Source organism: Tripterygium wilfordii, chromosome 4, assembly GCF_013401445.1.
Source record: "Tripterygium wilfordii isolate XIE 37 chromosome 4, ASM1340144v1, whole genome shotgun sequence".
NCBI lineage: Eukaryota > Viridiplantae > Streptophyta > Magnoliopsida > Celastrales > Celastraceae > Tripterygium > Tripterygium wilfordii.
Window position 1 is genome coordinate 9,655,131 of NC_052235.1, and position 26,113 is coordinate 9,681,243.

The following is a 26,113-nucleotide window of genomic DNA, read 5'->3' on the forward strand; positions in this document are numbered from 1 at the left end:
ACTCATCTCGACGATGAGTATCTAACCCACCCTTTGTTCGCCTGAAAATGTGTACATTTGGGACAATGTAATAATGCACTTTGTCCATACTAGTGGACATAACTGTTGTCAGAAACATTGTAATTAATTTACTGACACTGTCAAAATTTCATATAAAATTAATTTCAATCCATACCAATGAGTTCACAAAGATATATATTTGTTTTGAATAATATAAAAAATATTTCTCAAGAGTTTCTTAACACTATTTTAAATTCTTACCGCATTGTTTTTATCAACATATCTTTATTATTTATGACTCTTATTACATTATTCTTTATCAATACAAATCTTTATTACATTATTTCAGGCTCTTATTATTATCATTTTTTATCAAAACATATATTTATTACACTTTTTCATCCTCTATCTCATTGTTTCATCCTCTTATTATATTATTCGAGCCTCTTATTACGTTGTTTCAAGTCTCTTGAACCAACCTTATACCCATGAAAATCCATACCGAGATCTCAAAAACTCATGCAAATCCAGACCGAAATCTCAAATATCCATGAAAACCCAAACCAAAATCTCAAAATACCCAGGAAAAACCCAAACTAAACCTCAAAATACCCATGAAAACTCAAACTAAAGCCTCAAAATACCCATAAAAACTCAATCTCATACATATCTCTTCAGATCTAGATCTCAAAATTAAACTTAAGCCGCGCGTTAATGGAGTAGGTTGGGTTGCCAAGATTTCTTGCTTCACTGTCACCGCCTTCGCCGATCCGACGCTACCAAGATGATAGAGAGAGGCAGAGTTGAAGGAGGGGAGAGATGGAGAGAGAATGAGGGGATGAGTGGAGAGGAGAGAGTATGTTGGATAAATAATAAAGAGAACAAAATTGTCATATCACTTTCCTTATGTGGACTACCACATAAGTTATGGAAACAACACAATCTTACGAGTTACTAATGTCTAAAATCAAAATTTCTTCATAGATTCAAATAGAAAATATCCTCCCAATGATGATGCATTACCAATAAATTAACTTAAAACGCATCAAAAAATGTCTCATGGTTTCTTCCAACAATTAACCTCTTTCTTATCAGTCATCCTTTCTACCGATCCAGTTCCTTGCTACATTTGATTCTTTTATTACCACGAGCAAAACAAGATAGGCTTAATAAATTACAAAATACAAGTCTTATACCCAATAACCATATATTAAAACTAAATAACAATACACTTAATGGGGTATCGACAAAAGTATGCCCAACCCAAATTTCAAATTTTAAAAATAGAGAAAAAAAAAAAGAAAAAGAAAAAAGAATAGAGAGCAGAACACAACACATGCTACTGATTAAGGATGTAATTTCTGCACAAACCCGCTAGTGTTAACATCTCCTATACGCAGTGAATGAATATCCAACTCTTCAAAACCAGTCATTTAACCAGGTTCATGACATCCACCACCATGAAAACGGGGAGGCTGGATTCAGAAACCTGTAAAGACGACTCAATATATCCTACATATGCACCTAAATTATACACTACACCCAATATTAAGGCACTTTCAATCAACCAACCATCACATCAAGGTGCCACGTGCACCAAATTTTTTGACGAGCTGTAGAGTGGGGGCATATAGTGCTGCATCTGTTCGTACCTACTGATTCTGGCAGCTTAACATGCCCCCTGCAACTCGCAGGATTAAAGTTCACAAAGTTAGCTACCATGGAAACTCTAGCCTTCTCTATGAATCCAACATCTCGTCTTGTATCTCATTGGGTGCAATAAGCCCAGGAATAGAAAGCATCCGTTCTCGCTCTCTCTCCCTCTGAGCAGCAGCCTCTTCCGCATAAAGATCTTTGTTGTCCTGCAGCAAAGATTAATCAGTATAAATATTTCCACTAATAGTGGTCACTCCAATATCACAAAAAGTTAAACTTGAAAATAAGCTACAATTAAAAGTGATACAATCATTTTCTAAACTATCAAGGTTCAAGTGAACATAAATCTCATCATAAATCAAGCCCATATTCCATTTGTCTTGCCACTTCATTGCGTTACCTGGGCCGAAAATTCTTTTGATTGCACAAGGAAGTCTCTTATGTGATTCTTAAATGTTGCCAGGTCATCTCTAGAGTCAAACAGTCCATTCACAAAATGAGCAACCTGAAAGGTCAGGTCAAGTTAGTGATATAAAAATAGTAGTAGAGAAATGACATAAAAATAGTAGAGAAGTTGTCACACACCTCAGTAGAAGTCATGTTAGGAAACGATGTACCCAAAAGTTTAATGGTATACTCACGAACAAACATTGCATTATTCGGGTATGCAAGAGGTTCCGTTGCAGGATCCCATAAAGGTTCCGTCAATGCACCACTCTCCGCCTGAAAATTTGTGAACTCCCGGACATAAAGATTACTCAGCTAGCACGGAAGACGATACAAAGTACATAACAAACCAGTATATTACCAAGCAAAACAAGTGATGCAGCACTGCGACATGCAACTTGAACCCAGGTTTATGAAATGTGTCTGTCAAGACTGCAAATATTTCTTGCTCAATTGTCACAAAATAAGTCCGGTAGAATTGATTGCAGAATGTAGAAGCCTGCTAATACGCCAATGGAAGGAAGGTAAGCTTCCAGAAAAGTAGGTCATTGATAATATCACAAGACGGCCAACATCATACCTGAAAGTTCTTCAGCATCTCCAATAAAAGGTTTAGTCCAGTTTCAGCAATATTCCTTTCTGTGTGCCGAAATGCCCATATGATTGAATCCATCACAAGCTTTAGTTGCTGATGAAGAATCAACGGTTAATTAAAAATAATCATAAACCAAAAACATCCATTGTAACTTTGTAAAGAAGAATGAAAACAATCACAAATGTACTAAATGAAACTTACAAAACACTATCAAAAAGCTTACACAAACTATGCAATATTCAAGCATAAAAGCTGTCGCTAATCACATCACGGACGCAACAACATATAATGATGGAGCTTGGAAAAAGGAATAACATAACACTAACCTGACTTGAAAGCAGAATCAACGCAGCAAAACAATGTGTAGCTATGGCACGAAGCAATGAAAAGAACTTAAGGCGATGCTCTGGGTAATCTTCAAAATTTTTGGTGATCATCTGCAGCACATTGCAACAACCAAATTAGCCAAGACAGCTTTAGTCATAAAGTTCAATATTCAACATGCTGGTTGGGGTAATATTCAATGATGATGGATATCATCAACCACCATACATCCTGAGGCCTTTTTCCAGGCTATACGTAAGAACCAGATGGAGGTCTGGCAAAAGATAATAACCCATGCAACAGATAATAGCCCATGCAACAAGTATATCTAGAGATAAAACATAGGAAAGCACTTGTACAAACACAAATCTCCCTTGTTAACCTAAAAGTAAGCCCTATTAACATGTTAATAAGGGCCTAACATTAAGTTGAAGGTTATCTTGATGATTGAGAAAACAAGAAAGATAACACACACTTTCCAAAAAGATTCTTCAACAGTATAACAAATCAAACACATGGATTGAGAATATAATTGAAACAGAATAGTCAAAATCTACAGGTTTCAATTTGCTTTGATTGGGTTGATTTTCAGAGCTTTAAACTAACATAAAAATTGCTTATCCAAGAATAAAGCAATCTTGCAGATAAAATGAATCTTTTCCCCTTTCCATCTATTCCATGTGTAACCTGTTTCACTGTTCCATTACTATTCTAGATTTCCCAAATTCTCTACAATCGCAAATTCGTAGAGCAGAAAGCCAAAATAAGCCCATAATCCCACTACAAAAATGTGAAAGAGCCCTGACAAAGACTAAATACTGACCTCCAATGTGCACTGGAAAATGGCTTCAAATATGCGAGACACATCATCTGTCATTGTACCTTTGTACCTTCACAAAACACAAAAGAACCTCTTAAAAAAACAATATAAATTAAAAGTCTAAGGTACTTAGAAACTCAAACAATGTGTAACAAACAGCACCCAGCAATTAAACCAAAGCTAAAAATAATTATTTGGGAATCTCCAAGGATGGACCACGCTGCATCCATCCCTGCAAAGTAAACCCCCGGATAGTAGCAGTCCACTAAGCTACACCATTCGAGATCGAGATACTCGTTTTCTTCTGTGCATTCTTTATCAAACACAAAATCTTAACAATACACTAGTCTGAAACAAGTAATGTAAAAACGAAAAAACTTATCATATCCCAAGATTCTAACTTTATAACGCCCCTCCACAACCCCAACCTTGTTTATGTAGGGGGCCAAAAAATATTCACAACAGCATAACAAGCAATTCAAATACAAACATACTATAAGTGTAATCCTATCATGCGAACCATTATATCCTTGTTCAAAACTAATTAAATGAATATACAAAGTTCTGAATACAATGGTGACATCCACATATGAGCACAGTTAACTTTTATCTTTCTAAAATTTGAAGCATTATATAGGTCATGATTTTTTCAAATACAAGCATTAGATTCTTAACATGTACTTAATAGTTAAATGCATACATCAAATATTACTTTTTTCCACTATTCTGCGTATCACGACACAAATCTGCACACACCACTTCAAAACTTTCTGATTTCATCAATAACAAGCACTCTCAAGATCATCATCAAGATGATTCAAACATGCAACAAGACATGGAAGCTATAACAGATGACAGATATAACCAACGAATTATTTTCTTAGGAACAACAATAACAATGAATAACAGGGGTTGAAAATTTAAGCACTATGATAATTCGTAGAAAGACCGATTATGGTGATTCTGGCAAAAACTCTTCATATACTTTAAAGACAAATATATGAAAGAAATGTAAAAACAGAGATGATGCAGTACTTGTTGATGATCGTGGCAAAGAGGGACAGCACTTCTGATTCTCTTGCATCAGGCACATTCCTAGCATAGTCACCAAGAACGTGATCCATCATTGGCGGCACAAATTGTTTTCCAATTTGAGGTTGTTCTTCAGCCTTGTCCAAAAATGTCTCTATGAGCTTGAGTGTTTCCCTCTTCACGGAACTGTCATAGGAGGGGATTTAAGAACCAAAAATATGATGGCCTCCAGAGCAAGCAGTTAAGAACATTTCAAATTATTAAACTCACCGTAAAAGTTTCACAAAGGACGATCTTGATGCAAATGGTCCCCCACCTGCAATGTTGCTTGATACAAGTTCACTATACATCCTGTAGCAACAATGAAAAATGAAAATAGTGATTTAACAATAAAACCAATTGAATTTTATGCGCAATCTTATAAATCTGCTTCCAAAAACTTGCACTTAAAATATTTAAGACCCCATACCTGTACACATTCAGCATGTCCAAAAAAATCAAAGAAATTTGGGGTAAAAAGTACGTTCCAAGAGAACTGGCAACGTTTGTATTTGTCTGCAGGAGTAAACACGACTTAAACAAATCAAACTTGAACCACAACCCATATATCCAATAAATAAATTAAAGTATAAGCAGTCCATGCCAATAGTCATGCAGATGGAAGTGCAAAAGAACTAAAAAAGAAATAATCTGATGGGCAGCAAAGAAACACAGCTCAATTGCAAATCATCATCTTTTACTGAATGGAAAAAAGAAGAAGTTATCAATGCACAGAGAAGGTGCAAAACAAACTACAAGGAGGCCAAAAAATTAATGGCCTCAAGGAAATTGTTAATCACCCCCTACGTCCCCCCATTACCCCAATCATTAATCACCAAGATCATCCATGCACCTGGTCCAATAAGTGCAAACTGATTGGCTTACTGGCTGTGTCCAGAAAAGCAGAAGGAAGAGCAAATCTTCAATTAAAAAAATTTCACTACTGCAGAAAAGCATAACATTATTGAATTACTTTCGAATTTTGTAAGAATCTTAGGGACATTCAACCATCTTAGGGTTTAAATAAATAAGAAAATTGGGAATTTCATATACGTTATGAAAAGACGGACATCGTTACAGCGTACGCCTAGGAAACAAAATAAACGTACCCTTGGTAGGATCAATAAACTGATTAAAGTACTCCAAACCACTAGGTCCACCCAAACAAGGATAAACCCTAATATGCACAATGAATCCCCCATAAAACAAAGTGGGATGTTAATGATTTAAACCACCACATATTTTTGGAAAGACTACAAAAAGTAGTTCGGTTGCATGATATTTTTATCATATGAGCTTGGATGGCAAAAATAATATCCAATCCTCAACTTACTCTGACAGAAAATTATTACCACAACAGGGGTTCAAAAACTTTCAGTTTCGTTTTACAACACTTAATGTTTCACAACCAGTCCTATAAAAAGTAAACCAACTTCAATCTGGAATAAACTTTATTTAAGTCCGTAAAAGTGCTATATCTGAAGAGTTCTTATGTTGAGTGGAAAGAAAAACCTGCAATATATTTAGCACAGTCCTTATAACATCTGGATCTTTCAAAAAATCAACACTCTGACGTGCCTGCCCAATAATTTCAACCCATTTCTGCAAAAAAAAAAAAAGGCGATAGCACCAGCACCACTAGCATGTTAATGAGTAATGACCATGTACGCATATCATGCATGAGCAAAAGAGAGATCTGATATAAACCTTGTTTGGGAGGTCCATCAACCGCTGCAAGTATTCATCTCTCTTCTGTGGATCAGATTCCGCTTGAATCATATTACCAACCTGAAAGAGAAAAATATATGTAACAGCATTGCAACAGCTATATTGCAGTGTATAAACTTAGTAATAGAGCTTTATGGGCATACAGATTCATAGAACGTATGAATCTGGTGAGGCTCAAGGTCAGTTACAGTTGTTGGAAGGCCCGATAAAAGTTCAGATATGAAAGGTTCACTTTCTCCAACCTGGAAAAAGAAAGAACAATAAATAGGAGAGAAAAATAAGTGATTAATGTAAAAAGGAATTTAAAAAATTAACTTTTTTGAAGCATTAAGCCAAATCATAATGACCTACAAGCAAATTTAACAAGAAAATAGAACAGTTCAGATGCTAACTTTAAGAAATCAATTCTCATATAGATTTTACCTGCAGAATAACAAATTTACGCTTGCATTTCTGAACAATTTTCAAGAATGTATCACAGGCCATGTCCTGAAAAGATATGATATGCAAGGTGAAATAAAGTATCGCTGGCAATGCAAATGTAGAGAAAAAACTCTCATATCTCCAAAAAAATGATATTAAAGCAGATATCCATGGTATAAACAAAATGAGTCTTCATATGTGCAACCACAAATAAAAATAATAATAATGATTAACAAATCAGTGTGGTTATGCTATGAAAAACATATATTCACGCTATATGTAACTTTTACTTAATTACTGTTCTAGTGCATTTTAAAACACAAAATTTTCAAACTCCAGGAGACTGGATTAAAAACCTGCCTTAAGAGCAGGGTGGTAAAGAACTTGACTACTTCAACTAATGGTGCTCCTCACTACTAGCAATCTTAAAGAAGTTTTAGCCTTCACATGAGGTTTTTAACTTAAATAATTAACTATTTTTTAATTATCAATGAATTGTGTCTCCAGATGGAATTTCAGGCCACCAAATACTCTCATTTCACTCACAAAAGCACATCCAACTACGATGGCAAGTGGATTGGGCACTCCACTGCAGGCACTGCTCTTTACAACGTTGTGTGCCACACATGCCTAAGTTTAGCTCTAACACAATACATCTGTCATAAAGAAACACATTGGTCCTCAACAAATACTTGTGCACAAACACGTCTCTGGCATCCCGTGCTCATTAAGGTATATTTATCCTATGCCGTCCGAAAACCAATGTGATGAAATGTAATATGCCTCAAGTAACCACTAACCAGTAAAATTCAAGAGCGTTTATAATGATGCTTCTCTTGACCTTTTTTCTGTTGTTCTTTTTTTCATTTGTATACAAAAAGGAGATTGTTAAGGAACACCAAAGGGGTCCAACCCTAGCAAAAGTAAATGAAGAAGGCAAACAAGATTATTTTCTATATTAAAAAAGACATTTAAATCCATTTGACAAACAGTGCCTCACAAGAAAATATCTAGCTGCATACTAGAAGTACAGAATGCTACATGACATGAGACAACCATGCAACATCCACGACATTTAGCAGTGGCAGCATACTCCGAGCAATATCATTCCATTCTGTGGAAAAATATTAATGCTTCCTAGGAATGGTTGCCAATGGATTAACCTTCTTGAAGTTTAGCACATAGTGCATGTATGGTAAACGAGGAAACTCATTACAAGTAATATACATCGATTGTGGCATGCACAATACATTGTGCGGTGACGAGATTTTATGTGATATCACAAACAACATATCTGAATTGATGTCAGATCACCAAGTAAATAGCTGGAATATAATGTGAGATCGTGAAGGAAAACGAAGAAAAAAAGGTGGAGAAAAACCTGAACACCAGGGTGTGTCTCATGCATGAACTCAAATAATTTATTGACAACAGTTTTCAAGAATTTCCAGTGGGCTCTTAGAAACCTTGGGTACTGTCCAACTACATACCTGCCAACAGCAAACAGTATGAAATAAATAGTCAGCAGTCTTCAATGAAAAAAGGGCAAAATGTAAGGTAATTTACTGCTCCTCCAACCAACAAGAGACAATACCAAATTTTCTCTAGATGAATAAATTTTGTATCACCAGTTAGAAAGGTAAAAGGTGCCGGATTGGTGACAGTAATGGACAAATTTTACAAAAAAAATACTACTCAAATAAACATATTCTTACATGATGTTACTAGCAATAACAGCTTTATTATCTTTTCCTTTCGTGATCTCGCACAAATTTAGTAAATCGCGAATGACCATGACAAGAAACCTGTTTTCCTGCCATAAAACCATAACAAGGAAAACTGTTAAGGGATGCATCAATAAGAGATGTAATAGCATACAATGGTAGGTAAGCAATGAAATTTTCCTTCCACTGGAAGCAGACCGAGATGTCTAAATAATTACTAATTAGGAAGCCAAACATATGCCCTTCTTTACAGTACATATAAGTTTCTCCGTCACCAAAAAAAAAGTCTAGCAAAGGAAGCATGAGAATGAGCAACACATCAAAGTACCAATTGGATCCAACCTTATCAGAAATCAATTTTCTTGAGGGGAGGGGAGGGGGGTGAGTAACAAGCATCACTTTTCAGCATTTGAAAACCTTTTTATTACCATTACAAAACTAATATTCAGGAGAGTAACCGACACAAATCTTAAAGAGAAAATTCGCAAACAAAAAAGAGGGGAGAAAACTAAACAGCTACTCATCATTCAAGGTGCCAAAACATTCACTAAAAGCTATTCAAGGTGCCAACACATTCTGCTATTAAGAAAATCATACAGTTCGCCAATGATTTTCATATCATTCAAATACACAAAATAAACCATAGTCAAACAGTTTTCGAAGTCATTAAACAGCTGCAAGCAGTGCATCTCACATGAAATCCAAATTTTAAAAAAATAAATAGTACTAAAGAAATGAAGTGATCATGATTCATGCCATAGAATATCTGTAAATAATATATACATCATGCAGAGAAACATTACATATACATGCAACCTTTACAATATATGCACATACAAACACACTCAATTTCAGCTCGAGTTTGCGCGCGCAAATTTTACCATAACAATATAAGAATATGAGCCAAAAGATGGGAACCAAGAAATTAAACCCAAAAAAAAAAACACTTAATCCACAGTCACCACACACTTGTTTGGGCTTCTCAAGACTCAGCTATATAAAAATGGAACATCCTTACAGTCGCAAAAAAAATATTTTAGCTTCATATATGAACGTTGGGAATATGCCAGATGGGATAACATCTTGACTCTAAGAGTCAATTAAGACAGAATAGGGACAAACTTACGCATCAAAAGTCATTTTATATTATTCTAGGAAGCACAGAAGCAACTTGGGCAAAAAGAATAACCAAACTCGAAAGAATTACAAACCTGTTCCTCCATCATGGACCCAGATATAGATCCTATTGCCCAGCACAAAGTGTTTAAGGTGTTCCATGACCAATCCTCACCACTAAGTTGTTTACTTAATTTCTTCAGCATCTGTTAAACAGCAAGAACAAAAGCACTATAAATTAAGTTGAGGGAAAAACAAAGTAGTCAACAGTCAAAGAGTAGTAAAAAGAGAGAATTATCTTATTCTTCTATCTACTACTTAAACATAACATCTATTTTTACAAGTGCTCTCTACAGAAGATCAATACTGCTTCGACAATACAGCATAAAGCACTCATACGCATATCAAACTCTCGAAAGGTAACACTTGCAATCACCCATCAATCACAACCATAAAGTTGAGTCCTCCTACAGAGAGCATGACCCACAGAGATGAATCAAAACTCTCCTGAATAAGGCATTGCATTGAACTGCTGATACGATGCACATAAAAAGTCATAGAATCCAAGTTATATCTATACCTGTTTTTCAGTGTCCTCATGATCCAGGTGTGACAAGTAGATCAGTGTTTCCCTCATGATCTGGAAAAAATAATTTTTTAATTAGACAGAAACATAGGGACAAAATTATTCCCCAGTGCATGAATCACAAAAAGCCAAGCTGCTAAATTTCAAGAAGAAAATAGTTGCATGTTAAGCAATAAATACTAAACATATAAACCCATAAAGTTACCCTAAACACCTAACATTGAATATAATAAAAAATTTCAAAAAAATAAATTATTTAAGATTTCAACTCAAGAAAATTCCGATGGATATAGATGAGGAAACAAAGCCACATATGCCTACAGCTAGGTGTGCTGAACTACCATCAGACATAAACATTGCCAATAACTCCATTGACTCAAATATATTTTCTAGAAATAGATAATCGAAATAATGACACGGACATTGATTTCAAGGAACTTGATGCATGTAACAAAGGGACAGTTCCATAGACTACATTCAAAAAAAAAGTAGAAAAAGATAACCTTATATTGAACAAGAACATCATTGTCCTTCATTGTTTCCCTAACAATATTTCCATTTTCATCTTCAACAATTAAAACCTCTTCAGGTTTAGCCATTCGAGAAATCATAAGCATCCTCAACTTGGACATTGGACCTGCATAAAGTTGCCGCCGCTGCAAAAGTTGAGAACCTAGGCCTAGGCCATCAACCATACCATGAACCAAAGGCACCTGCCAAATCAATACATGTCAAGGTAAGACAAACACCCTCCATGAACAGCATATACTATTACAAAAATTATATAATCAAGCAGTTCACAAATTGCAGATGGTAAAGAATACACATTCTTCTTCAAGTGTCACATGCGTTCATAAATGTAAAAAGATAAACAGAACTAGATTAACAGAACCATAAAAACAGGGAAAAGTTGCTGCCAGTAACGTCAAAAAGTAAGGAATCTAATAAAAGTAATAAAAAGTTTAAGTAGTGCTCATTTCCTTTGAAGATGATTGTGCAGTATTCTCCCAATTACCTTTATTCACAATTCTACATTGTTCATGCGGAACTCCAAAATAGCCATCTCAATTATGAATAATGCATTACTTTATCATCTCAAGAAGTAGAATGTATGGAAGTGGGTATGCTTCTTTTAAACAGCCAATGGATACTGCACAAAAGTTCAAACTTCCAATAACCTCTTTTCTGATATTATAATATCAAGATACTTCAGCTATTTGTTTTCTTAATCATTAGGGTAAACCAAAAGATGAGCATATGCACCAAATCTCTCCAACATCTTTGACTTTAGGAAACACTATTACTTTACAAAGAACTGCAAGCATCTGAAGAAAATGCTTTACAAATACGTAGCTACACATCATTCTTCAACTCAAGTTACTCAACTAAACAAAAATAAGCCATACCTGCAGTCCCATCATATTTGCAGCAACAGCAGGATTATCTAGATCGTGATGTGCCTCAAAAAGTTCCAAAACCAAGGAGTTCCAGTAGTCCAAGCAAACCTGTCCAATCAAAGAAGCAGATAGTGTACAAGCATAATCAGAATCTATAACCATAAAAGGGAGAAAAGGCATTAAGAAACCAATTCACCTTGAAGACTTCAGTGTCGTCAACATATGAGATGCTAATTAAATATTCAAGACCTATAAGCAACGCAGAGATGTTCTCTTGAGATGATTCCAGCACTCGGATGTGAGCCTGTGAAAAAAGAGGTTATCAGAAACAAAAATACCAAAATTGTCAAAGTAAAATAAAAATCTTCAATGGTATAGGCATGCACAAAGCAAAGCCTGCACCTCCCACAGGAGCACCACCAACATCTGCCAAATTAAGAATTTTGAAATTTTACAGTGACACAAGCAAAACTTTCTAATCAAGTTTTCTCCATGACATAAGATTCAAGGATCTTTAAAATGCAACAATCGAATCAAGTAATATGCAAATTGATTAATTGATTCTATCGAAGCTCTAAAGGACATAAGAACATATCAGAAGCATTGATAAAGGAGCTTCCAAACAAAAATTCAGGTTCCCACTACAAATGATCTCACCCCCCACCCCTTGTTCAAGAGCCAACCAAAGAGACGTTAAACTCTGACCTACCAGCATGCCGAAAAGCAAAGATTCAACTTGAATTACAGGACACTAACCACTCCTTGAACGTTCTGCACCTAAGAGCACTTATATAATATACTGATTTGAACAGCGAAAAAATGAAATGCAACTTCTAAAAGCAACTTATTAGTACTTTCAACAAATAAACGTATCTAATATTTCCGTGTTTCAAAGAAACTAAAAAGCTTATATAAGGAAGAAAAAAAAATCACCCCCAGCACGCAAATGATATGCCAAGAGAAGAAACCTCAAATTATTAACACTCCTATCAACTTCCACTGCCCCTTAATAGATACATCACAAAAGAAACTCGCCTTATAAAACGAAGTGAAGAACAGCGCCAAGTTCTGAATAAATGCCTGAAAAGTCAACAAAGAGAATACCTAAGATATAGACAAAAAAGACATGGCTTTGAACCTCGTTAAAACTATATTAAAAAAGAAAAATCAACCTGTTCTTCGCTATTTCCATGAGCATAAGCCTCGGGAATGTTCGTAGTTGTAGGGAGAATGGTCTTCAAAAAGAAGAACACAGATAAGTAGATACAAATTGAAGATGATACAAAATTTATGACTGAAAAAACAAACATCATAAAACTTATCAAATTCCAAGGTAATCAAGAGATTCTCCAAATTAAAGGCTAGGATTCTCTTTCTGGAATCTAGTGTCTAAGCACACCTGTAACTGGACCATGAAATAATTGTACATCTTGATATATTGCACGTTATAATAGTCCCCGAAACTGAGGGCAGCAACCTGTAAGCATCAGAACTGGTAGCCATGAGCAAAATAATAATAATAATAATCCTGGAGACAAGGACAACAAATTATCTTTGACATGGAACAAATGCATACCTCTGTTAAACACTGGAGAGTGAGACTCCGATATGAAGGCATCGGAAAAAATTTTAGAAGTGTTTCCAGCTACAGGGTACAGAAGGACAAAATGAGACATAATATATACCAGCAAAAAAACATTAGGATCAAGTCAAAAATTACTTGTTCTTCATGTAGACGAGCAACAGAACAATAACATACATACCAGTGGAGATTCAAATATATAGCCCAAGGGAATCCACGAAAGAAAAGCATGCAAAGTCGATAGTGTTGCCCGAATAAGATCAGCTCTCTGAGATGCTGATAGCACATATAAGCACAACTCATGAATGAGTTGAAACTCACTGTAGACATACAATTAGAAATCTTGGTGAGATAGATTGCAGAGCAAATTAAATCAATTAAAGGGCCAACATACGGTACAAATATATAAGATGGGGGTCTTCAAAGATTCATCAATTTAATCATCAACTAAAATCGGTCCACAAACAGTCCCAAACAGCACACACACATTTTAGGAAAGCAAAAATAATGGCAAAGTAGGATGGATCAACTAAATGGTCATAATAATTTCAAAAACCAAATAGATCAAAGAAATGTTAAACAAAATTGATACCCGAAAAAAGGTTTGGGCGCAGTTAACATAATCATCGGTTAATTAATCACTAGTTACATATGATTAAGCAAAAACATAAAATCCTCGAGAAATTATTGAACTTCAGACAAAAAGAAGTCAAAAGATTATCCCTGAGACACACATAATAGCAGAACAAACTTCAGAGTTCACAAGAGCTAACCTAAATTGAAGCCTTATTAATTACATAAAGGTTTTCAGACACTTCTGCTAAAATGCTAAATTAATAAACAATTTTTCCAGCAGAAACTTTTATCTTTTGAATGGAAAAATAACAAACAATTTTAATGTGTTTTCCTAGGTAACTTTTCAAAAAGAAAAAAGACACTTTCAGCACTTAGAGAAATTCCACAGGCAACATATAAGGCATTGCATAATTGCTACACCTAAAGAAAAAGTGATTAAGCTTCTTCTAAATACAGTTTTAATGCATCACAGTATTTACACCAGGAAAGAGAAAATACAAAGAATTAAACAAGAGAAAACAAAAATGTAGCATTTTACTCATATGATATCCTGTAACAAACATGATACCAACATTTCTAACAGGAACAACTCATGAAGGACAGAGACACGGAATAACATAGAAACATGCCTACCAGCCTACCAAGGATACAATTCTTTGAGAAAATTCAGTTCGGATAGTTTCAACCATAACGCTAAAATTACAAAGTCAGTTCACCAACAGCTACAATTATCATTAAGTCTCCTATATGCAATCCTTCAATGTAACAGATGATAGCAAAACATGACACAACCATCAATATGGATAGCCCTAATGATTACCAAAGGTATCAATAGTTACCTGTTCAATGACTGCTTGAGCTCTTTGATCTTCAGTTGAGTCATCTCGCCGCGTGAGAAATCAAAAACTTCTTCGCTTAGAAGCTGAAAGATACAAGTATATGTTAACCACAGCATGCTAAAATCATCATGTTTATTGCATAGGGAAAAGGGCAGCAGACATACTTTCAATATTGCCATGCAATTCTCACAGATTGTTTCACTACTTTTCGCTGCTGTCACAAGATCAGGAATAAAACTCTGCCATCTAGCTGGCCAATCATGCTTCAAAATCTGTATATAAAGATTAATAAACAACATTAAATCATGCATACTACTAGAGAAGCACACAAACAATTTGAAAGCCCATTGTAGAAGAAAATTTTTGGATATAAATTTAGATGCCTGGAGGAAAAGCTAAATAACCACATCCTTTACTAAACTAGTGACAAGAAAAGGCCTCTGTTGAAAATTTGCAGCCAGCAACCATAAATTTGAAATTTGTATGGTTATAAAAGTAAGAAGCTCATCAATTTTCATAAACATAATACATAGCAGCCAATTACAAACTAACAAAAACAAATAACAGCAAGAACTAAAACTTCAGAGAGGCAGCCAACTAATACCTGAACCAAAATAATGTTTAGCTTGTTCACATACAGCCTTTCCGAACGAAAAGAGTTCTCATTGCTCGAAAGCTTTACAAGAGATGGGAAGGAAAGAAGAAAACAAATCAATAATAGCAGCTAAACAATGTGCTGAACAAGTATTTAAAAAACAGAGATTAAGGACAAAATTTATACGGTTATACCTGTACAATGACCTCAGAAATGTAATTTTTCATTCCATCACGTTGTTCAACAGGCAATGCATTCCATCGGTACTTAATAACACCTTCTAGTACCTGAGTGAAAAAAGGAGGGGGGGGGGAAGCAAGACATATAAAATAAGAGACAATAAAATAATATATCCCTTCAAAAGCTTGACGAGTGTTTAGGAACTCTGTTTAACCCAGGACAACATACAAATAGTAGCAAATACAACTTTTAAAAAGGGGAAAGGTAAAGATACATATAAATACAAGTATATTTATATAGACAACAGCTTACGGGCAGCTAATAGCTAATTCATTGTATGATGTACCAATATTTGGGGTACACTGACCTGCACTTACAATTGCTAACAAATGAGCAATGCGACTAACCTGTAGGGCAAAGAACTTGGTGTTCAGGCTCTTTGAATTTTGAAGAATGTGCACAACTTGGAGCCACATATCTGGATTGTTTTGCAGTTCACGCAAAATCAGGTCTGCAGCAGCCCTCTGTCCCCAACATACAGGGTAACAAATTTAGCTACTTGGTAAAACTATGCAACGTAAGCTTATTAAAAACAGTCATGTATTTCATTTAGGTATCCATCATGTGACATACCATCTAATGTGTTGAAATCAAAAGCCCATAACTAGCATGGTATGCAATCAACAACAGTTGTATTAAGCATCAGTTCTTCATAAAAAAAAATAAGAAACATCAAAGACAAGGGGAAATCAGAATGGAGAGTTTTGAAGAGCAATAGCTATGAAAAGAACCCACCAATTAAGAAAATAGTTGTCAGTCGTCTAATAATCAATAGCAAAGGATGACAAATAGGAAGTGATGAGTGAGTTGTTCATAGAGATTCAGTGAACATTATGTTGTTTCCAAGTTTCCAAATTACTTCATGTCGACCAGAAAATATTCTACCATTGTCTCAATGTCTTATACACGCAAAACAATAAGAAAATTGCACAAACTATCTTCTTCCAGGTCGTTCTACAATTAACAAATAGAGCCCAAGGTAGTTTACTGAAAATCAGTTCCACTAAGTAATTTCTGAAATGATAGCACCCAACCAAAAAAACCCTATATAAAAATACATATCACTCTTCAGGGCCGTGATAGTTTAAATTAAGAGAACTAAATGCTGGTTAAGACAAACACACAGAAGTTTGCAATCCTGAACAATTTACCCCCAAAAATAACAAATATCCAGATTATCCATCTATATTATCCAGCTTTGGTAAAAAAAGTAGTGGATAGAAAAACGTGCACAAAAACAGTTCTCTTCTTTAACCAACTTAAAGCTACAGTTGCTCGTCTTTTTACAAGTTTTTCCATCCCTGCCATCCCCAAGTACTTAGTTAATTACTTCCCCATGCTTAGGCAGAAACAAAACAAAAAAACTCCCTCAGATCATCACAATTATTCCATACACATAGCCCCAACTGCAAATACTAAGTAGATTGGCTCATATATACAGACCCCTAACAGTGGTACCACAAGTTCATCTGGGTTTTAAACTCGGATTTCAAGGCTTAATTTTCAGTTGTGTCATCCTTCCATACCAAATAAATGCAACCTAAGTGTCAGGGCACCCCACCCCATCAATCACTAAACACAAAAGGTTGTTTAAGCCAATGCTCATACAAGAAGACGATTCTCAATTAATCTTTGCAGCAATTTCTCAGAACCCCATTAGAAATTATATAGCACTATAAACCCTAAGTAAAAGAAAAGAAAGGAAAAAGAGTAGAAAACTACATTGCTCCTGTGTATTTCCTCTCAAGAGATCAATATAAGCATTTAGAGAGCGAACAATCAAACTGGAATAACCACTTAAAACCCCGTCGTAACAAATCTCCAAGGCAATTATAAACCCTAATTAGGCACCTATTGACATGCGTTTATCGGGAAATTCTACAGCACAAAAAGATAAATACAGGAGAGGAAAAAAAAAAAAAGAAGTGGAGCGTTACCTCATCCTTAGATCCGGTGCCGTAGAAGGCCGCAACAGTGGCATCGAGCAAGCCAACGTCAATCGGCTGGCTCAAATCCCGAAGCTTCTCTGCCGCCATAGCCACAGACGCACGCACACTCACTCACACAACCACCGGCACTCTGACACTCTAAACCCTAACAACCAACTGTACGGACAGAAGCCCTCAAAGCGGGAGAGATAGTGATTGGGGGTAGAGAGAAGGATAGAGATAGAGATAGAGATAGAGATAGAGATAGAGAGAGAGAGAGTTCTAGATGGCGAGAGGCAAACAAGGAGGGTTTATATACCACCGCACAGAGAGACAAACAGTGTAGAGAGAGAGAGTCGTGACTAATATTTAAACCGAGAGAGAAGGCAGCGTAATTTTGAAGCAGAGACTAGATGGGGAGTGAGCGAATTTGAAATTATTTTTCTTTTTTTGGTTTTTAATTTGAACTTTTTTTTTAGAGAGAGGGAGGCGTTGCGTTGGAACATGACGCTGTTTGACGCTGCATTCGAATTGCGTTAAGTTGCACCACACCTTACAACGTCATAACTTTTATGATACGTCAAACTCTTTTACAACAGAACTCACCTCACAACACCATAGCTTTTTACCTCACAGCACTCCCAAACGCTTAAAATGTGGGTGTTTGGCACTACGTTCAGTTGCACCGCACCTCACAGCACCACAGTTATTTGTGACACGCCAAACAACTTTTGCGTTCCAACTCACCTCACAGCACCTCACCACACCTCACTGCACTCCCAAACGCTTACAATATATGTTGAATTGTCTTAGGTAATCATATTAGGTCAATTATTTTATTTTAGATTAATGTACAATGCAAACATTAAGTGATTTTATATTAATATTATTAGTCATCTAATATAACCGTAATTTAGATACGCCAAACGCACCTCACAGCACCGCATCACAGTTTTAAAAGTGATGTACCAAATAGCTTTTGCGTTCCAATTCACCTCATAACATCACAGTTTTATAACTCACAACACCGCCCAGCACTTTACAGCAAAAGAGACCCTAATAATCTAATTTTCATTTGTATTTTCATTTTTATTTTTTAGAGATTTTGCATTTTTGGTAGGGTGAATATCTGACTGAGGGTCCAATGATGGCTTCGTGGCCCGTGGGAGTGTTCTAGTCAACGATAGATGTCACATATTGGGTCCCCCAACCACGCTTTTTTTTAACAAAGTTTTTGTACCAAACTCTTTTTAGCTTTATTAGAACGGTAATAGGGTTGTTATGATAGTGATAAATTACTTGATATACCGTTATTAGAATATTGATATATCATTACTAATACTTTGGTATAATAAATTTAACATTCAATTCCATAACGGTAATAGTAAACAAGGTTCACAATCGATAAATTTCTCAATTATCGACATATATGTTAAATATATATATTAATATTATTTTAATTTTAATTTTATTTAATCATGATTATTAGATCTATTGGTAAATAAATCTACACCAGCCAAGTTTTTAGGGTTATTGGTGACTCACTTTCATTCTCTCTCTACTCTATGCGCAATGTCTCTCCCAATTCCGCGACTGAGGCTACTCCCAATTCCGCCTCACCCCAAGCTCCACCCCTCCCTCGGCTCCAGCCCCCTCAGCTCCGCGCGTCCCTCGGCTCCAGATCCCGACTACTTTAGCCCCTCACCAGTGGTGCAAGTTCAACTTGCATAACCAACCACATGGAATCCTTTCAAGACTCGTGCTACAACTACCCACTCCGATGCTCCACCTTCTGATCACGCAAATCAACTCATCATGCCCCGATTCCCATGATGTTGTAGGGAGCACAAGATAAAAGAAGACGAACGATTTTATGGTCAAAATAATTTCTTTTTTTTTTTAAAGATTGTATGAAGTTTGAATTTGTATAATGATTTGTATCTGGTGGATATTAAATCTGATTAAAATTTTTGTATATTTTTTATGAAAAATGTATATGAGAATAACAAGCATGCAGGTTATAATAGTATTCAGGGTTTGATAACGATAATTATATCAATAACAACCCTAATTAATACTATCAAAATATAACCCAAAAATGCATGAAAGGTACATTCTAGAATATTTATAAAATAGATAACCAATGGTTATGACATTAGTTAGATAACCATTTTTTACAATAGTTACGATTATTTTATGGTACGAGGCACGAGATGACAAGTATCAAACTCATATATTATCGGATGTTAATAGTGGCGGAGTCAAGATTAAATGTTGGGGGACTACTAAAAATTGATGGGGTTCGGCGGCAACGCCCCCGAGAATTTCTTTTAAGGACTATTTATGATATTGCACCTATTTAATTTCTTACATATCGCACCATTAATCAAACACTGACATGAATAATATTAAGTGTGTAAAAAATAGGTATTTTTTTATAACAGTAATAAGAATTAAAGAGACTTCCAGCGACCTATGGATGTTGGTTTGTTTTCTAATATATTTGCTTACCAATAAAATTCACAAAGATTTGTCAAAAAAAAGGCAATCAACTCCCAACCAAAACCTGACAATAAACCAAAGGCTAACAGCTACCTATTATCACAATCAAAACCTGACACTACAATGACTATTACAGCTTTGAACCTAGCTGAATCAGCTACCACATAGTAAGGGAAACATTTGTGTAGTAACCGATTTTCGTCCGGCCAAAAATACAAAACTATAAAAAAAAAATATAAATATAAATATAAAAACAAAAAAACAAAAAAGATAAAGTGGTGGAAAAGTAAAAAAAAAAGGGGAGGAGAAAAAGGGGAAGGAAATCGGTGGAAAAGGAGAAGAAAGGAGAGAAAAGGTAGGGGAGAAAGAGAGAAAAAGTAGGGGGAAATTGGGTAAATAAAAAGAAAAAAAAGAAGAAAAGAAGAAAGGGAGAAAGGAGGTGAAGAGAAGAAGGGGAAAAGAGAGAAGAAGGAAAGAAGAGAGAAAAGAAAACCGGGAGGCCAAGAGAGAAAGAAAATACACGAAAGAGATTTTTCGCTGCAATAACCAGAGGAAAGCGAAAGCGGGAGAGGTAAATATCATAACAAATTTTTATCACTCTCTGTCTCTTTGTCTTGGTGATAATCTGGTTTTGGTTGCTTTGGGTTTTGTTCTCTGAATGCCATGATTTCCTCTCGGTAGTAGCTCTGAATCCTTCGATACCTGCAGTAGCATACATCTTTGGTTAATGTTCATTTGTAATACTTTGCTTGGATGCTTGGGATCTTGATGTTTGATATACAGTGGCTATTCCATTTCTGGCAGGGATAAATATGTGTATATATATATATGAGTTTATAGATATATGTATGTGTGTATATATATAGGGTGTGTATGTATATATATATGGGTTTGTTTGTGTCCATATGTTTATATATATATATATATTGCTTTTCTGGTTGGGGAGTGTCTGTCCTTTTCACTTCTTTTTACTATTTTCGTTTACATTTTTTCTAACATTTCTAGTACCAACTAATTCATTCGGGTGAGACATCTCATGATGTCATGATGCACCCATTCCTATATATATATATGGTGTGTGTATATTATAGACCGTGTGTGCATATTGATTTGCTTGTGTGTAAATGAATGTATGTATACCTACGGTTTGTATGAGTGTATATAACATGGTTAGGGGTGCACACATGTTCATGTTATTTGTATGCATGGTTTGACCGTGTATGACATTATGTAAAATATGTTTGTGTATATGTATACTTGATGCTAATTGGATCCCTTGATATTATGTTTGGATACCCCTTTGCCCTATTTTTTGTGTTTGCTTGTTGGGGCTTGGATCGGGCTTGTGATCGCTTGGGCCGGAGGGCAACTTAGAGGATTTGGGCCGAATTTGAGCAATGGGTCCCGTGGGCAACATCCCAATTGTTGTATAATATTTTACATTTGTCTTGTGTACATAATTGTAAAGAGTAATCCTTGTAATAGGATAGAAAAATAGTGGATGTAAAATAGAAAATGCATACATGATATTCTAGAATTCTAGAAGCATATAGAAACTAGGGATTGATTATGTGAATGATGATTGCATTAGAATGCATGCTTAGGACTTTGATTTTTTATACAATGTCATGATGCCTTAGATGCATGTTAGGATTGTTTGAATGCCATGAAAACAAATGCAACGCGTTAGTCATTAGAATGAATCCAAGCCGTCTCACATTAATAAAACACATCAAGATTAAATTATGGAATCCTTATGTTTTGTTTAAATACCAAAGAGCCTTCAAGATATTGGGGTTCCATGGGCATTCATTGAAAACATTTGGATTTCGTGGATCCGGAAAGCAAATGTGTTTTTAGGGATTAGGAGAATTTATTTACGGACTCAACGGTGGGTTTAAAGATATTTGACCCATTCAATGAGCCATAAATGGATTCTTTCTTTTCTCATGAAGAACATAATTGTGAGTAAGACTTGAATTGAACATTATTCCTTGATTGTGGGCCCTTTTGGTACATCAACCAAGTCCTCAAGAGTCATTTTTCCCAAATATCCAAACCCACTCCAAGTGGTGTTTTCTCCAATCTTTGGCCAAGCCGGGAATGACCCCAATGATCTCGTGCAACTCCTTTTTTCAAATATCCAAACCCACTCCAAGTGGTGTTTTCTCCAATCTTTGGCCAAGCCGGGAATGACCCCAATGATCCCGTGCAACTCCTTTTTCCAAATATCCAAACCCACTCCAAGTGGTGTTTTCTCCAATCTTTGGCCAAGCCGGGAATGGCCCCAATGATCCCGTGCAACCCCTTTTTTTCAAATATCCAAACCCACTCCAAGTGGTGTTTTCTCCAATCCTTGGCCAAGCCGGGAATGGCCCCAATGATCCCGTGCACCTTGTTCTCCAAACCACTCCAAGTGGATTTTTCATTTACATTCCAATAAGACCCATCAAAATGAGATTTTCAAAAACAAATTAGAGCCAAATAGGAAAACATTTAAAGATAACCGATTTCGGGAGTTGTGGGGTGCCTAACACCTTCCCCATGCTCAATAGACCCCCTTGCCCATTTTTCTCGTAGACCAGAACGGATGTCCAATTGCATCCTAAAAATCAATTGGTGGCGACTTCATTGTTTTTTTTCAAGCCGGTTGCTTCAGCTGGCGACTTCACTGGGGAAAATTGGTTGTTGTACCAAAGGGGTCGGGCCTTTTTGTTAGTGTTTTCCTATTTGGTTGATTTGTTTATTTTGTTGTACATTTTTCTTTCAACATTTCGAGGAATCTAATGTGTTTGTTCATGATTGTAGATAAAGTAACAGGTTTTTGGTTTCATAAAATTTGGGTGTTGGTTGAGGATATGGTATGATTCCCCCGCACACACATCACTATTCACATGCACACAAATGGCCCATAAAAACCGGGTCCTACTAGTGATTAGTGAGGGTTGATCTTTGCTTTTGATGGATTTTGTCCTCACGTAAGCAAGGAAAGACATCCTCCTGGATTGACGTCCCTTCAAGATATTGGGGGATGGGTTCCACTTCCAGATATGGGGTGTGAACTAACCTGATCCAGTGGCCTCTCGCGTAGCCGCGTTATAGTTAGATATGCCACCCAAATGCACATTACATAACCCTAGATCCGGTTCGAGACCTTCAGAAATTGGTAGGAACCTGATTTTGTTAGGAACAATGGGGGATTCTCCTATCCTTAACTCTATTTATTTCCTGTACATTTAAATACCATGTACCTTTATTCCTCATTTACATGTTTATATGTATTTGATACATACCTGTATGTATATATTCATCAAACCATACATGTACATGTCTTATACACTTGCCATGTATATATTAGCCTAGGTTATGGTACTTGTACACTTGTTAATTGCCATACATGTCCATATATGCTTGCATGTTTGTTCATACATATCTTATATTCATCCTTTTCATGCCCCATGCATTCACTAGGCACATTCTTTGCAATTGGACAAGAGGATGTTTGCGGAAGCAGTGATAGGAACCAGTGACATAAGACGAGACAGCCCGTGGGAAACTAGAGATGTGTTGGAAAAATTGCAGGCAGAACTCGGAGATAGTTTAAAAAACGATTTACCATTGGGAATTGTTCGGAAGACACAGTTTCAAGAACAGGCACCACCGGGGTTAGCACAGTTTTGGGAGGCACAAAGTAATGAAGCACGCAATAATTTTGGGAAAATTTACGGACGTATTGGGCATCTATTAACTGTCAAAACATCGGTAACTCTTCTTCAGGCTGCTATGCATTTCTGGGACCCTGCATATCGCTGCTTTACTTTCAATACAACAGATTTGTCTCCTTTATTAGAAGAATATGGTCAGTTGTTGGGATATGATCCACATGTGAACAAGGTTTATAATCCGGAGGAAGTTACTGATGGAAGGAAGATTGTTCACCGTCTTTTACAGATAGAGCATACCAGGACTCCTGGAAAGGATAAAGGTAATATTTGGGTGTTTCCAATTGACAGGCTTATGGGTTTCGCTCAAGGGAGGTTTGCAACTCCAGAAGGGCAGATGGCTTTTGCCCTTGCAGTGTATGGAGCAGTGTTATTTCCTTGTGCAGGAGGATATGTAGAAAAGAACGTGATTAAATTGGTTCACCTTGTCAAGTATGGTACCAATCCAATACCTGCAATGTTATGCGAGACAATCCGGTCCCTTAATCATTGTCGCATTCAAGGAGAAGGCAGCTTTCGGGGGTGTTCGCAATTATTAGGACTCTGGTTGGTGAGTCACTTAAAATACCCAAAAAGAATTGGAGCTCCGATGATTGTATTTGAAGATCATACCCGGATGCTTAGAGATCCCATTCAGAATTTCAAGATGGCCGAGATGCAATCTAATGTACCAGCTGTTGACGTGTGGAGACAATTCCTAGAGGAGTTAGAACAGAAGGAGACATTTGATCGAGCAACATGGTACAAGCCCAAAGGTTTGCTTTACAGATGTGGTAATTACAACTGGGTGCCTTTGGTGGGACCATGGGGAGGCACCAGTCAAGCACCTGCAATGTTCTTGCGTCAAGAGGCTGGCAATTTATGTACGCCAATTACACATGGCTTGTGGGAGTTTGAATTCGCGCATGGGGATGAGAAGGCGAAACGTATGTCTTACCAAGTGTTAGAAGCATGGAAAAGGACCCACATAATGGAGCGCGGAAGGCTTACTGCAGACCCGGAAGGGAAATATCGATATGTGCAATGGCTCCGAGGAAGGAAGAAGACTATCACCCAGTGTCATAGCTTTGTTAGCATGAAAAAGAAAGAGACGATACCTGGTGGAAATGAAAATTCAGGTCTGGAAATACCATCAAATGAGCTTGATGAAGGAGTAGACACCTTGATTGCCGAAGAGGTAGAAATAGCTCAGAATTCCTGGAGAGAAAAGTATAACAGATATAAGAACAAATGCAAAAAACTGAAAAAGAAGGTCCAGGGGGAGAGGGAAGCCCGAGAAGTGGAAAAAGGACAGTTTGATACACTGAAGGAAAAGATCTCGAAGCTACAGAAGAAAATGAAGAAAAGAAAAGAGAAAGATGCAGCAAAACATTGTAGGACACAAGCAGAACTTCAAGAAATGCAGGAGCATATTCAGAGGCTAAATGAAGAACTGGCATCTCGGAAGGAGGACGCTTATCAAATGTATGTAGACAGAGAAGAGCAAAGAAGAATAGAAGCTGAGAAGAATAGATTGATAGATCAGATGAATGAGATGCTTGAAGAGAACCAGCAACAGATGGAAGGGATTACAACTTTAAGGGAACAGAATGATTATTTTCATTCAATGCTGGAGGAGGTCCAACAGGAGCAGACAAGTACCAAATTCAAAGTAAGGTTGATGATGAGTCGCTTGATGACCCTATCAGAATGGGCTGAGGTTTATGAACGACGTCTGCAGAAGTTGAGTTCCAATCCTATTTTGGAAATGCCAGAGTTGACACAGATATGGGCATTTTTGAAAAATTTGAAAAGTGACTTACAGGAGCTTCAGAGGAGGTTGAATGCAATCCAAGCAGGAGGTGCTGTTATGGTTGAAATTCCGGTTGTTCAAGTGGACTGAATCTGATGTTTCTTCTTGTATGCTTTGAATGAATGAAATGAATAAAAGAAGACAATCTTGTTCTCTTGTCCAATTACAAAGAAATCTAGGAAGCACATAAACTCACAATCATGCATATGCATAGTTAACAGATCTGATTAACTAATAAATGTTTCTTTCATCATGAAGGTGGCACATAAAAAAGAAAAAGCATCAATTCATTCATATCACCGTCATCCTTATCGCACCAGATTACAGTTGCGAATTGCTAGAACAATGGAGAACGAACAGCAGAAAGAGCTGATCCAGAAGCAGAGCCAGGAAATTACAGATCTGAAAGAACAAATGGCTATGTTGATTACTCAGATGTCGCAGCTTATG

At 36.4% G+C, this 26,113-nt stretch overlaps 1 protein-coding gene across 1 annotated transcript; it reads right to left on the reverse strand.

Annotated features, from left to right (window-relative positions):
- Window positions 1-1,316: 1,316 nt before the first annotated feature.
- On the reverse strand, window positions 1,317-17,915 carry LOC119995921 (protein EXPORTIN 1A-like). Its single transcript, XM_038842397.1, has 32 exons — window positions 17,657-17,915; window positions 16,067-16,183; window positions 15,674-15,766; window positions 15,489-15,560; window positions 15,049-15,156; window positions 14,885-14,967; window positions 13,651-13,789; window positions 13,464-13,532; window positions 13,287-13,364; window positions 13,060-13,122; window positions 12,923-12,967; window positions 12,084-12,191; window positions 11,897-11,995; window positions 10,994-11,203; window positions 10,485-10,544; window positions 10,000-10,110; window positions 8,780-8,877; window positions 8,446-8,554; window positions 7,065-7,130; window positions 6,785-6,883; window positions 6,621-6,701; window positions 6,426-6,515; window positions 5,344-5,429; window positions 5,145-5,225; window positions 4,878-5,060; window positions 3,846-3,912; window positions 3,025-3,135; window positions 2,684-2,791; window positions 2,465-2,602; window positions 2,242-2,379; window positions 2,057-2,161; window positions 1,317-1,862 (listed from the first exon to the last, which is right to left on the reverse strand). Exons 1-32 carry the CDS (start codon window positions 17,753-17,755, stop codon window positions 1,740-1,742), a joined length of 3,237 nt encoding a protein of 1,078 aa, XP_038698325.1. The 5' UTR covers window positions 17,756-17,915; the 3' UTR covers window positions 1,317-1,739.
- Window positions 17,916-26,113: the final 8,198 nt, after the last annotated feature.